The sequence below is a fragment of the Giraffa tippelskirchi genome, chromosome 8 (assembly GCF_054371585.1).
Source record: "Giraffa tippelskirchi isolate mGirTip1 chromosome 8, T2T-mGirTip1v1.2.pri, whole genome shotgun sequence".
Lineage (NCBI taxonomy): Eukaryota > Metazoa > Chordata > Mammalia > Artiodactyla > Giraffidae > Giraffa > Giraffa tippelskirchi.
This window is the reverse complement of record NC_137282.1, coordinates 126,228,336-126,241,938: the sequence shown is the minus strand read 5'-3', so window position 1 is coordinate 126,241,938 and position 13,603 is coordinate 126,228,336. Positions and strand designations below refer to the sequence as shown.

Genomic DNA, 13,603 nt, shown 5'->3' with positions numbered 1-13,603 from the left:
TCAACATAGGGTTGCCAGAAAGACTAGTAACTCATCTATCACTTTAAAGGTAACACCAGGAATATAACACTGTCTTTTGAAATAAAGAATTTTTTATTTACCCACTGAAGCTTCATAATTCTTATTAGTAAATTGACAATGGCTGTGTCGGTGCTTCTCCCCTAAGGGCCTCTCAGATTGTTCTGTCGACTCCTTATGATCCAGCTGTTCTTAACAAAAGTGCACTTGTCCCTGGACTCATACCTGTAATGTGGGAAAGTAATAATACACACAGATTAGCAGGTGATCATGAAAGCATCTGTTTATGTCTTTGCATCACCTCCATCCTCCCAATTATGTTTTCCTTGAAATTCCCCAAGTATACTTCTGCAAGTTACTACAGTTTGGAGGCTTCAGGTCTGGTTGTTCCACAGTGAAAAGACAACTGCATGACCTGGTATTTTTAAAATATTGTATGAGTATATAACTGTGACTTGACTGCAGTAGTGTTCCCATTTTAGAGTTAAAAACTGAATGTTGAGAGAAACAACTAGCCAAAATGGTAATAACAGTATAGCAGCAGAACAAGAAAAGAGGCCCAGCTCCCTCTGTGACCTCACCTTGTGATCTTAAAGATGCACGCTTTAACAGCGCTCAGCAGTTCACGTTCCTTACAGTGTTACCGCCCAAGCCTCCCTCTTGAGCAGCATGGGTCAAGCTACACCTTTGTCCTCATGGAGAGTGAGTTCTAGCCTACCGGTGTATTGGCAAGGGGGCATAGTTTTAAAAGCCACAGATTTTTCTGTCTGTTTTGCAGTGTGGGTATTCTGTAGAAGTAACTATAGTTTCTTCTTATGGACATCAGCTGATGCTTTTTCCTTCTCTGTTCATCTAACCATTGTCACACATTTATACAACAGGCCAAAGAATCCTGGGAGATGGATACCAAAGAAAAACTGGAGCAGGCTGCCATTGTCAAAGAGAAGGGGACTGTGTACTTCAAGGTACGTTGAGTCTTTGTACAATACTTTCCATCTCAAAGAATTTACTCCAGTATCAGTGAATTGTGCTGATATCCCCTATCCTGAATTCTGTCAGTACCCTTCAGGATAAGAATAAGCCTGAATTTTTACAAGTCTGTCATTTTCAGTATGGTGGTGGTTTAGTTGCTAAGTCGTGTCTGACTCTTTGCAACCCCATGGACTGTAGCCTGCCAGGCTCCTTTGTCCATGGGATTTTCCAGGCAAGAATACTGGAGTGGGGTGCCATGTCCTTCTCCAGGGGATCTTCCCCACCCAGGAACCTGGGTCTCCTGCACTCCAGGTGTATTCTTTACCAACTGAGCTACCAGGGAAGTCCCTATTTTTCAGTATAAGAAATGATAAGACATAATGAATTAATGTGACACAGAATACAAGTGCCTCCTTCACATGTTCTAATCTAGACTGTAACTCTCCATAACATCAGACCAGGTCCGGCCCACTGACCAGGTTCCAGTCAAGGCCTAAAGCGCTGTGCTTGGTACCTGGTGGGTGGTCACCAAGTGTCTGTGCAACGAAACAGAGAGTGAATAGAATGATTGTTAGCGAATAGCAGCATTCAAAGGGGCCAGTTTCGTATCATTTTCCCTTCCCACTGTTTTGGGGAAGTCACTTAGGTACATGATAAAAAAAAAGTTCATGCACAGATTCTGAAAGGAACTGAACCCAATATAAAAAGTGCAAAGAGTATTTGTTACTAGATTTTTAAATAACAGAGTTAAATTGTTAGGAATCAACATAGGATTGCCAGAAAGACTAGTAACTCATTATTCACTTAAAAGTGACACCATGAATATAACACCATCTGTCACTTTACTCGCTTAAGTGAGTTGAGTGGGTACTAGATCATAACTTAAAACATTTCTTACTGTGGGTATAGATTATATGTATTTATCCACATATGCTGGTTCCCTGGTGGCTCAGAGGTAAATGCAGGAGACGTGGATTCCATCCCTTGGTCAGGAAGATTTCCTGGAGAAGGAAATGGCAACCCACTCCAGTATTCTTGCCTGGGAAGTACCCATGGACAGAGGAGCCTGGTGGGCTACAGTCCATGGGATTGCAAAGAGTCGGACATGACTTAGTGACTAAACGACAGTATCAACTCAGTGTAATGAAACAGCTTAGCTGTTCAGACACTTGAATTGGTTGCTGATGACTCAAATAATGTTGCAAAGCTACGTATCATATAGGTGTGTCCTGAATATATACAGAGAGATGGCCAGAATTTGTAATCAGCGGCAGAAATCAGTGCTAAAATATCTATACAGTTATTTAACTCCGTTGATTCTTAGCATCATAACCATAATAGTGATTTGTCTATATATGGAACATATTATTTTTAACATGCAATTTGATAGAATCTTTCAAAACATTAGTCTATTAGGGGAAAATTAATGAAAAGGTTCAGAACCACTGACCTAAGACTTTTCTCCCAGAATGTCTCTGAACATTTTGTACTAAAAACTTCCCTGGAGGTACCTTCACATTTATAGGTAAAAGATCCCAGCGGCAATCCTAGTTTTAGCTGTAAGACTTTGGAAATGGTAGGTGGGTTCCTATACACATACCCTTTTCAGATGTCAGGGCAAGTTTCAGTCTGCCGAGCAGGCTTCCTGGGCCTCGACTTTTCAGGGCGTTGGACTCGGCGCCTTGTGCATGAGCACAGAGGCCTGGTGTGGAGGCCAGAGTGGAGATGGGTGCTTCAGGCCGCCCACACACTGGGCTCTATCTTCAGTGACCTGTCAGCTTGGTTTACACCTAAGTGGGTAAGTCTCGGCTCTTAGTAGAATTGTAAAAAGCTTTTAAATGGAAGCGATTTTGGTGTTTAGAGTGTAAACTCCTCATGAACCTCTGAACACTAAAGAAAGGTAGGAGAGGACTGTCTTCATTTGGCTCTGAAAATAATTATTAGGCACATGTAACATGACGTTGCACCCGGCATTGTGCAAGTCAGTTAGACAGATATGATTTTTGCCCTCATAGCTGACAGCGTTCTGTAAGACAAGAGCGTTAACTATCACACCCGGTCAGTGTTTCTCTTTTCTGACTTGAAGGCAGAGTGGTAAGAAAACTGAGGACACTTCTTACCAAGAGGTTCTTGCACCCCCTTGTGCTCCTTGGGGATAAAGCATTCTTAAAGCAACTGAGTGAAGGATCATCTTGCAGCCACAGGACCCTTTGCAGACACACCAGGCTTTGCTATGTTTTGACCACCATTATTGAACCAGGAAGCCAATGCTCTGATTGAGAAACAAGTTGTCCATGACTCTTGGATTTTAGGGTTTTAGGTTAAGAAAAACTCAAAACCCTCTTTTGCTCTAAAAGAGTGAAGAGAAGACTTCTCAACCTCAGCACAGTTGACATTTTGGGCTATAAAATTAATTCTGTTTGGTGGGAGGTTTTTCTGTGCATTTAGCAGTAGCCCTGGCCCCTACCCACTAGATGCCAGTAGTACACACGTATTCTCCAGTTGTGACAAGTAAAAAACATCTCTGAACATTACCAGATGGTCACCTGGGACAGAATCATCCTAGTTGAGAACTCCAGTTTTAGTCCATCAGAAGCAGAAATAACACAAAGATCTTTGCTCATTTTAAGTTGAGATATAAATAAAATTATATATACTATATATGAAAGGACTATCAAGAAAGTAAAATGCTCTTTAAATGCAAGGAACATTTACATATTATGAAGTCTAACACTTTGGGGGTTTTTTATTTTTTTTCAGAAACTATAGCCTCTACCATTCTGATAGTCAGAACCTACTGAAGTGATCGGATCTGGTCTTTGTCCTCCCTGGCTCTTTCCTTCCTCTGTGACAATATATTAGACAGAAAGGAAATTAGAAGAAAGTAGACGTGACAGGGAAAATGCCTGACCTCCTCACTGAACCTAAACAAAAGGACACCTTTCATTTTCACCCATATCTCCATTTTGCTCCCAATGATTGAAAAACTCGATTCCATAGTTATATTCCTTTGACCTTAATATTTACTTAGCAAACCATCATCAAGAGCCGCCTCTGTTAAACCCTGAATATTCCAAAAGGGATAGGGCATGCTTCCTGTCCCCAAAAGCTCATAATTCAGCAAGAGAAAAGACAATGACAGAAAATGCCAGCTCCTGAAACTGGTAAGGACTTTAATCTTGAGTAGTGGGGCCTAAGGCTGTGACAAACTGCAAGGACAGCCAGCCCCCAGCTTACACCTGTGTGAAAGCAGCACGCATCCGGTAGAAACCATACTTTGAATTTGGGTTTGCCTCTTCCCAGACTGGTGATGTCATCAGCAGTGAGCACAGCTCCCAGCCATGGGATCACGGGGGTGAAGAACCGACACAGCAGTTCTGGACCCACACACCTTTCTGGTTTTCACTTTCAGGATGGTATTCAATAATTACCTGAGATATTCAACACTCTATTATAAAACAGGCTTTGTGTTAGATGATTTTGCCCAACTGTAGGCCAGATCACACTGAAGGTAGGTCAGGCTAAGCTATGCTGTTCAGTAGGCGAGGTATATGAAATGCATTTCAGCTTCCCTGGGGCGTACTGGGAGGTGACCCCCTTGTAAGCCGAGGAAGACTGTACCCTCAGACCCAGGCCGTCCACTTGGAACTGTGTCTACCCCATCCTCATCACCAGAAATTGACATCAGGGCTTCCTTTCTACAGTAATAGAGCATATATATCATTCATGTGAATTAATCATACAATTTTTATTCACAGTTGTTACTGAGAGCGAAAATATGATTAAAAGTTTCTCATGTAGTAAGGTGACTAACCCCTGTGTGATTTTTGTTTTATAGTTAGGTATGCTGGACAGCTGTTCATTGTGTATATTCCCTTGGTCTGTAGGTCAGTGGTTAGTACACCACAGCCTGTTTCTGTAGGCAGGGGTCTCCTGGGACTCAGGCACACCCCTTTGTTTATATATTGTCTGTCACTGCTTTTGTACCCAGGACAGAGCTGCAGCAGAGACTTTTTGGTCTGCGAAGCCTAAAGTATTATCTGCCCCTTTATAGGAAAAGTTTGTCAACCCTTGGTTTAGCTAACGAAAATCTGCTGGGGTTGGGACTAGCACTTACCAGAATATAGTATCCACTCTCCAGGGCTGATCATCAGGAGAAAAGGGGAAAATAACTTCTCTTCGAATAAACTAGTGACATAGTCTACAGCTACTCACAGGCCTTAATGAAAGTTCAGTAAATGTTGGCACCAAAGAAGGTAACCCAAAAGCCTTGATGCCCGTGTGCTGAGAAGGGTGAGATGGTAAATGCTGGCGAAGAGCATCACGGTGCCCGCCCTGCAGCAGCTCAGAGGTCATTGGGGTTGAAAAGGAACAGGGAGAGGTGCCTGGAGAGCAGGACACTGTCGCACACCCTGCTTAGGACGAGGTGGTGGTTCCCTTCTGCGGATCTGCTTCGCTCCAGGAGGGCTGAGCTTATGCTCCCTTTGAACTCACTCCAGAGCCAGTGCAGCAAGTAATTACTAGCTTTTCTCTCTTAGGGAGGCAAGTACATGCAGGCGGTGATTCAGTATGGGAAGATAGTGTCCTGGTTAGAGATGGAATATGGCTTATCAGAAAAGGAATCGAAAGCTTCTGAGTCGTTTCTGCTCGCTGCCTTCCTGAACCTGGCCATGTGCTACCTGAAGCTCAGAGAATACACCAAAGCCGTGGAGTGCTGTGACAAGGTAAAGCGTCTGCGTGCGGGATGAACGTTACATGCTGCTGCTGCTGCTAAGTCGCTCCAGTCGTGTCCGATTCTAAGCGACCCCATGGACTGCAGCCCACCAGGCTCCTCCGTCCATGGGATTTTCCAGGCAAGAGTACTGGAGTGGGTTGCCATTGCCTTCCCCGGAACGTTACACAGTCCGGATCTTTTTCCCTGTCTTCATACTTAGTCATCTTCCACTTCCTCTCAGCCAAGGTTTGGGTTTTTCATTTTGTTTTGTTTGGGATTATTTATTGCTCAGTAAAAACTGGGAAATTCAGGAAGTTGTTTTTTACTACAGTCATACTTTCCTAATGCCTAGACTGTTTATAATAATACATTATGAATTAAAAGTTTTGATAAAATTAAGCAATATTTATCCATGACCTTAAGTCTATGGCATTTGGTACCAGATTACACAATTTTATAAAGACAGATTTAACTTATTAAGCCTTTTAGGTCTTTAAGAATAGGCTCTGATTGTTCATCCAGGGATATATACAAGTCACTTTTTTATTATCATATTTATTCACTGCCTAGGATTACACATAAATAATTTGTAAGACACACAAAGCATCAGCACCCTTCATTACATCTATTGTTAACATGGTAAGCAGTACCTAAGTACTAAAAGACCGATAGAAGTACCATATGTATGATTCTGTTCTTTTCTATACTAATGATGCTACTGTGTCAGGTATTAGGTCCCAGAGTGAACAGTGTACATTTTACTGTGGGTACAAGCTAGTAACTGGATGTATCTTAAAGACAGACAAAAGGAACAAAAAAAGCAAGCAACTATTTCAGGCCTTCTTTCTAAGATTGAGTTTTAAAATTTTGAGTTTTGTGGATCAGTATGTCATACGAAATATATAACATGATATATTAAATATATTAAATGGTATTTTGCCTGAGGGAATAATGTTACTATTACATTTTTAAACCTTTGTTCTTTCTTATAGAAATAGTATAAAGTCATTCAACATTCAGATGTTACAGAAACATCTAAGAACCTGAGTCCATTCATAAAATTCCCACTGACCCTCTCCCAAGACCATGGTCATTCACTTCACACACACCTTCCTCTTGTTTTTCCATTTCCATACGCAGAGTAACATGTATGTGTACTTTTTAATGAGAATGTATAGATTTATAGTTCTATAAAATAAGGACATCTTTCCACATGTTATCAGTTCATCATATAACTACTTCATTCTTTTTAAAGTCTGTTTAGTATCCAGTGTATGTATCTATCAATTTATTTAACCATCCCATTTTGGTAGATTTCCAGGGTTTTGATATTACAAATTATATAGTGTTTCTCTGCACATGTATGGGATTATTTCTCTAGGATAAAATCCCTAGAAGTCGAAATACTGGGTCAAAAGACATTGTCAATATATTTAAATATGTTTAAATTTTAATACTTTATATATTATTGAATATTATCAGTGATCCCTCAGTATTATTGGCAGTAGAAAATTCTTTTCCTTTTTAGTTCTTGGTTACTAATTAGGTTGCACATCTTTTCATTACTTGTATTGAAATAACTAGTATTTCTTCTCTGAATTGCTTGTTTACACCCTAAGATTATTAAAAAAAATAACCCTTTGGTACTTAAACCTACTCCAACTAGGTTTGCTTTTTTAAAAAATAATAACCCTATTATATTTTTGAGGGGTTGCATGTAAATATATTTGGTTTAGAATTTATTTTTGTGTTTATGAGGTAAGAATCTAAATCTTATTTTCTATATAGAATCTAACTCTTATTTTCTACATGGATAGTCACTATTTTAGCACCATTTATGGAAGTTAATCCTTTTTCTACATGATTTATGTTACCATCTTTGTGATTATTAAATCTTTTTTATATACATACACATGAATCTGTTTCCAAATGCTTTGTTCTGTTCCACTAACCTGTTTTTTCATGGAGTACTAGCAACTTTTATTTTCAGTAGTTTAATAGTATATCTTTTTTTCTGGTAGGTCAAGTCCTCTCATTACTCTCATTATTTTTGTGTTTACAAAAATTTTCTCAGCCAGTCTTAGGCATTTACTTCTTCCATCGGCGTTTAAAATGAACTTCTCAAAAGCCATCCTCCCAAGCCCCCTTGGGATCTTTATAGAAATTGCATTAAAAAAAGAAATGAATTTGATTATTTTGATCAGTAGTATATAATTACTTTGAGCTTGATCTTTTCTAATTCCCTTGGCCAGAGACTTTTCTCTCCAAATTCCCACAGGTACACGCGTCCTTTCTAAAATATAGCCCATCTGTCCCTAGGCCCTTGGACTAGACAGTGCCAATGAGAAGGGCTTGTACAGGAGGGGTGAAGCCCAGCTGCTCATGAACGAGTTCGAGTCAGCCAAGGGCGACTTTGAGAAAGTGTTGGAAGTAAACCCCCAGAATAAGGCCGCGAGACTGCAGATCTCCATGTGCCAGAAAAAAGCCAAGGAGCACAATGAGCGGGACCGCAGGATCTATGCCAACATGTTCAAGAAGTTTGCGGAGCAGGATGCAAAGGTACGTGCAGAACCCCCCACCTTCAGGTGGAGGGAGGTCGGACGGACCGCGCCCCTCTGACCCCATCCTAAGGAGGCTCACATAGGACACAGGCCCAGGAAGACAACCCGAGAGGCCACGAGGAGGGAACAGGACTTCAGAGCCGCTCGAGGCTGCTTTGGATCCAGAGGAGGAGCAGGGCTGGTGTGCAGTTCTGTTCCCCAGAGGCATATAGTCATGAGGCCCTGGCACATCCATGCAAGAGAAGAGGGGAATTAATTCCCTAGAAGTGCACTAAGGCTTTTTTTATTATTTTAAAACCCAAACACAACACTTGCTTGTCGAGACTTCCGAGCTTCCTAGGAAATAGGCTCTGAGGGGGAAGCCCCACCCCCACGCCCTTCACTTTGAGGCTTGAGAGCCAACCTAGCAACCCGAGAGGAGCATCAGCCCCCCGGACCACTCAGGGGTATTCTGGTCCTCACTGACCGCCACCCAGACCCACAGTCACGAGGACTTGATGGTCAGAGCTGTCCCTGGGGCAGGCTGGTCATTTTAACCAAAGAAAAGGGAAGGCTCCCAGGCTAACTATGGCAGCAGCGCTGGGACTGACCAACCATGACCTCAGTACAGTCGTGCTCATGCCCTCTTGGTTAGACCTGACCATCTAGAGGAGCTAGGAAGCAACTGGACATTTCTTTTTTCCTCTAACCCTCTTGATTCCTTGTCTGTTCCTCAGGAAGAGGCCAGTAAAGCAATGAGCAAGAAGACTTTAGAAGGGGTCACCAACGAAAAAGAAATAGGAAGTCCGTCGATGGATGAGGAGAAAGCCGAAGGGCACGTATGACACCACGCCAAGGAGGGAAGAGTCCTAACGAACTCGGCCCCTCCTCCACGGGCTTTCACCCAACTCAGGACTAAACAGTGTTTAATGTAAAGTTTGTTATAGTCTATGTGATTCTGGAAGCAAACAGCAAAACCAGTAGCTTCCCAAAAAACCACCACCCTGCTGCTGCCCAGAGGTCTCATTGAGGGGGTGGCGTGGGACCACTCCAGGTGGAACAGAGCAGCGCCTGTCAGTGTGGAGAGGGAGCCAGCTCCTCACGCCCAGCTCGTTTCAGTTGATGTCAACTTGCAATATCCAATTCAGGGTCCCTTGAGATCATTCTAACAATTGGGGGCTGTCTGTCAGGTTTTACATTTGATTGAACTTCAATAGCACTGCAGAAACCTAGAAATCAATGCTTGATGAGTTCCTTCTTTCCTACAGTTGGGCAGGGGTGGGGGGGGGGAGGTTTTGTTTTTCAAATGACTGAAGTGCTCTGAATGCAAGCTGTTGCATTTTTAACGAACAGAACCCACCATAGAGGGGCCAGGTCCACAGCAGCATCACAGACTTGAAAGCCAGAACCTCAGAAGCGTCTCGCTTGCTGACTTTGCCGCCTTAGTCAAGCAACCCCCCCCCCCCCCCCCCCCGTGAGAGCGGGCTTCTGCCCCGCAGCCTGCCCCTGAGGGGAAACCCTGTCATTTCTAAAACACTCTTCCGTGATAATGAGCAGGAGGTGGTTCTGGATTAGCCTTCCCCACTTTGGATGAAGTTCTGAGACGCTGAAATGTGAAGAGAGCAGTCAGTCAGAATTGTGCTTTTTCTTCCCCCTCTGTCTCTGTTCGGAAAGAATGTTGAACCCAGTAATGCCTGCTCATTGCTACCGCCCAGTTTCTTTCTTCCATTCTAACCTCTCCTATCAAGAATTTCAGACTTGTTCTTATTATCTTTGACGTGGAGTGAATTTTTATTTAACCTATCTATCTAGGATTCTTGAAGCATTTTTGTTGTTGTTGTCTTTTTTAAATTCCTGTCTCATAAACACGTGTATCCTGATATATGGAAGTTTATTTACACTCCTCTATTATGTTAAAAAAATTTTTTTTTGACTTTTACTACTAAGTAGCTTAATTTTTAAAAACAAAATCTGTGAGGTTGAAAAAAATCATTGCTCTTCGACATTAAGCGTTTTCCTTGCAGGTTTGACATGCAGTAGCTTTCTTTTCCTGCACTGATAGCTGCTTTGTTCTGGTATGAGTTGTGGAAAAGAGTTGAAAACAGCTTCCCATGCAGGTACATCTAGCCTAAAATCTCCAGTACTTTGGCATTGAATTAGGGCAAGTCTTAAATACGTACATGTAGTTGAATTTTAGTCCTTACGGGTAAGCGAGATTAAGCATGGCTTTCTAGTCCCACAGCCTAAGAAATAAGAAACACTCACAGGAATGCATTTGGCAACCCAAAAAACATTTGCTTCAACCTGGAACATCTCACCTTTTTAAATCCTAAAAAGCACTGGCAATTATATTTTAGATTCATTTTTATTTTTATGGTGGTTTTAACAAAACACTTTTATTCTTGGGTTAGGACCCATGTTAAAACATAAAAATAAAGTCATTTCCTTTTTATAACAGTTTTCGTCTCTATGGAACAAATGGAATTAAGTTTCTCCTTTAATGATAACTAAAATCCTTTTTAATTTCTCATGTACACATTTGTCTTTTTTTCATGAGGTATTTCTTTAAAAAGCCCCAATCTCACCTAGAGAATATAAAGCAAAAGTTGATTTTGTTTATCTGCTTAACTGTCTAGTATTTGTAGCTCTGTTGACTAGAGCATGACTCCAGTGAGGCCAAGACTGAAATTAGATCCTAAAAAGGCCAGTTAGATTTTGCAGTTAACAAGCAAAATACTATTCCCCAAACTAGATTCTCTTAGCCCACTGTCTCCCTAGTGTACATTATAGGTCACGGGAACAGGAAAGAAAGTGTGTGGAGGGGAGAGAGGGGAAGGGTAGGCAAGTGGTTCAGGGCAAACTATTACAAGGTGCCCATCACCACTCAAGACAAAGAAACTTCATGTATTCTTGTATCAAATTCAGTAATTTTAAATAATTTGTCTAGAAATCAACTGTCTCTTAGACTGCATTTGGAGTGGTGAGGCAGATGAATTAAAAGCAAATTGGTTTTTAAAAAAAACTATTCAGATGCACTTTTTTGGTGTTCCTTAAATAAATTCAGAAAAACATTTCCCATTGTTGTTGTGTTGTTTTAATCGCTAAGTCGTGTCTGACTCTCTTGTGACCCCATGGGCTATAATCCACCAGACTCCTCTGTCCATAGGATCCTCCAGGCAAGAATACTGGAGGGGGCTGCCGTTTTCTTCTCTAGGGGATCTCCCTGACCCAGGGATCGAACCCGCTTCTCCTACACTGGCAGGCAGACTCTTTACCACTGAACCACATGGGAAGCACCCCACCTCCCACCCCCACCGTTATTCTTGGTTTTGCTCAAATAGTCTTCAAGAAAAAGGTTGTTTAGGTTGGGAAACTACTGTGGGGGCCCAGCTAAAGAAATGAAGCCTCAGAAAATTGACAAGAGACAACACTGTCCTGCTCCTTGCTCTAAAACACAACTTGAGATCAGCATTGGGGTACAGGCAATGGAATTATGCATGTTTGTTCAAATGAACCAAATAATCAGACAAAGAAGAGGATTCTGTGTTTTCATTAACCAGTAGACATTCCACCATTTTCATTGTAAGGTAGGTTCAGTTTGGGAAGTGAAGAGGTTTAATTGTGCCCTTTAATAAATATGTAAAATATAAGTAAGCATGTGTCAGACGCTGTTGTGTGTTAAGTATTTCCTCTTAAGTAGCATTTTTCTTGGATATTCACACAGTGTGAAGGCCTAAAGAGCTGATATCACATACATTGTGAACCTTTATTCACAGTGCAAAACCAACCAGATATTAGATCCTTACTAGAATCTGGCTGCAGCAAGACAAGTCAAAGGTTTTCCTCTGCACGCTGCTCATTTTGAGCAAACACTTCAGTATCTTTGTTTGGAGGAACCCCCACCTTTTTAACATAATCAAGGGCAAGTAGTGGAATCTTCAGTGATCTGCCAGGCATTGACATGGGTAAGGTTGGTACGAGTTGCTAAGAACAGTGCATAGGAAAAGCTGCCCTGCAGCCACAGGCTTAAACGGGTCATAACTACTGGGTGCATCCCATGTGTCAGACATTTAAACCCTCTTTACGCTTCCACATATAAAAAAATGTAGCTGCTGCACTGTTGCCATCTTCTGAATTGCACAGAAAATCATGTGGTCCTTACTAAAACTATAAGGAAGGAATTCTGGGATATGTATTTCAAACCTAGCTTCAGTTCAGTCACTCAGTCGTGTCTGACTCTCTGTGACCCCATGGACCACAGCACGCCAGGCCTCCCTGTCCATCACCAACTGCCAGAGTCCACCCAAATCCATGTCCGTTGAGTCAGTGATGCCATCCAACCATCTCATCCTCTGTTGTCCCCTTCTCCTGCCCTCAATCTTTCCCAGCATCAGGTTCTTTTCAAATGAGTCAGCTCTTCTCATCAGGTAGCCAAAGTATTGGAGTTTCAGCTTCAGCATCAGTCCTTCCAATGAACATTCAGGACTGATTTCCTTTAGGATGGACTGGTTGGATCTCCTTGCAGTTCAAGGGACTCTCAAGAAACTTCTCCAACCCCACAGTTCAAAAGCATCAATTCTGCGCTCAGCTTGCTTTATAGTCCAACTCTCACAGCCATCCATGACTACTGGAAAAACCATAGCCTTGACTAGACGGACCTTTGTTGACAAAGTAGTGTCTCTGCTTTTCAATATGCTGTGTTGACACATTATAAATACCACCCAAGTGTCTAAGCCTTTCCTGAGGCATTAAATATTTCTGTCCTGGGTCTACTTGGATGATGTGCTTTCTTAAATAACTTTAAAGCCAAAAATCATAATGCCTACAGCAAGAAGTTAGCTACTTAAAAGTTTGACCAAGGAGATAAGGTGGGAAGAACAAGTAGCTAATGATTAATATTTGGCAATGCAATGACTTAACTCCAGTTACTCTACTGATTTGATATCTGCTTACAGCCACGTTTCCGCAGTGAGAACTTCTGATCTTTTCAGTGTAAAAACGTGGACCCTTGCCGTTTACAGATACCAAAGTCTTCCTAAAGGTGACACCAGCCTAAACACAGTGAATTCATGACCCTCTGCTGAGACATCAAGGAACTCACACAATCCTTTATTCATCCTCATCTCAGCATCTAGCATACTATACCCAAACTAGTACCCAGTAGATGCTCAGTAAATTGGCTTCCTCCCTTTCTCATGAGGCATGAGAGGCTTGCTCCCTTTCTCATCTGTGAAGGCTTCCTCCCCTCCACATCTCTTACTTCAGTGGCCCTTCATTCCTTTTACGTGCCTTGAAATGTGGAGGCCAAAACCACATGGTTTTCTAGCAATCCCTGCAACCTGATCTTGGTCCTTGAGGT

At 41.9% G+C, this 13,603-nt stretch overlaps 1 protein-coding gene and 1 long non-coding RNA gene across 20 annotated transcripts in view; one reads left to right on the top strand and one right to left on the bottom strand.

Annotated features, from left to right (window-relative positions):
• The window catches only part of FKBP5 (FKBP prolyl isomerase 5), a 153,715-nt gene extending 142,400 nt beyond the window's left edge, over positions 1-11,315 (top strand). For 18 of the 19 annotated variants that reach the window (XM_081520170.1, XM_081520176.1, XM_081520172.1 and 15 more), the window contains 4 exons: positions 900-983; positions 5,529-5,714; positions 8,024-8,263; positions 8,982-11,315. In XM_081520170.1, the coding sequence (XP_081376296.1) occupies positions 900-983; positions 5,529-5,714; positions 8,024-8,263; positions 8,982-9,089 (618 nt within the window). In that variant the 3' untranslated portion in view covers positions 9,090-11,315. Of the gene's footprint in view, positions 1-899; positions 984-5,528; positions 5,715-7,982; positions 8,264-8,981 lie in introns of all 19 variants that reach the window. The other variant, XR_014062097.1, reaches the window with a different exon arrangement.
• LOC145517530 (uncharacterized) overlaps positions 1-13,603 on the bottom strand; it is an 83,446-nt gene that overhangs the window by 2,172 nt on the left and 67,671 nt on the right. The window contains exon 4 of the long non-coding RNA XR_014062100.1: positions 102-243. This is a non-coding gene — a long non-coding RNA (uncharacterized LOC145517530). The remainder of the gene's footprint in view (positions 1-101; positions 244-13,603) is intronic.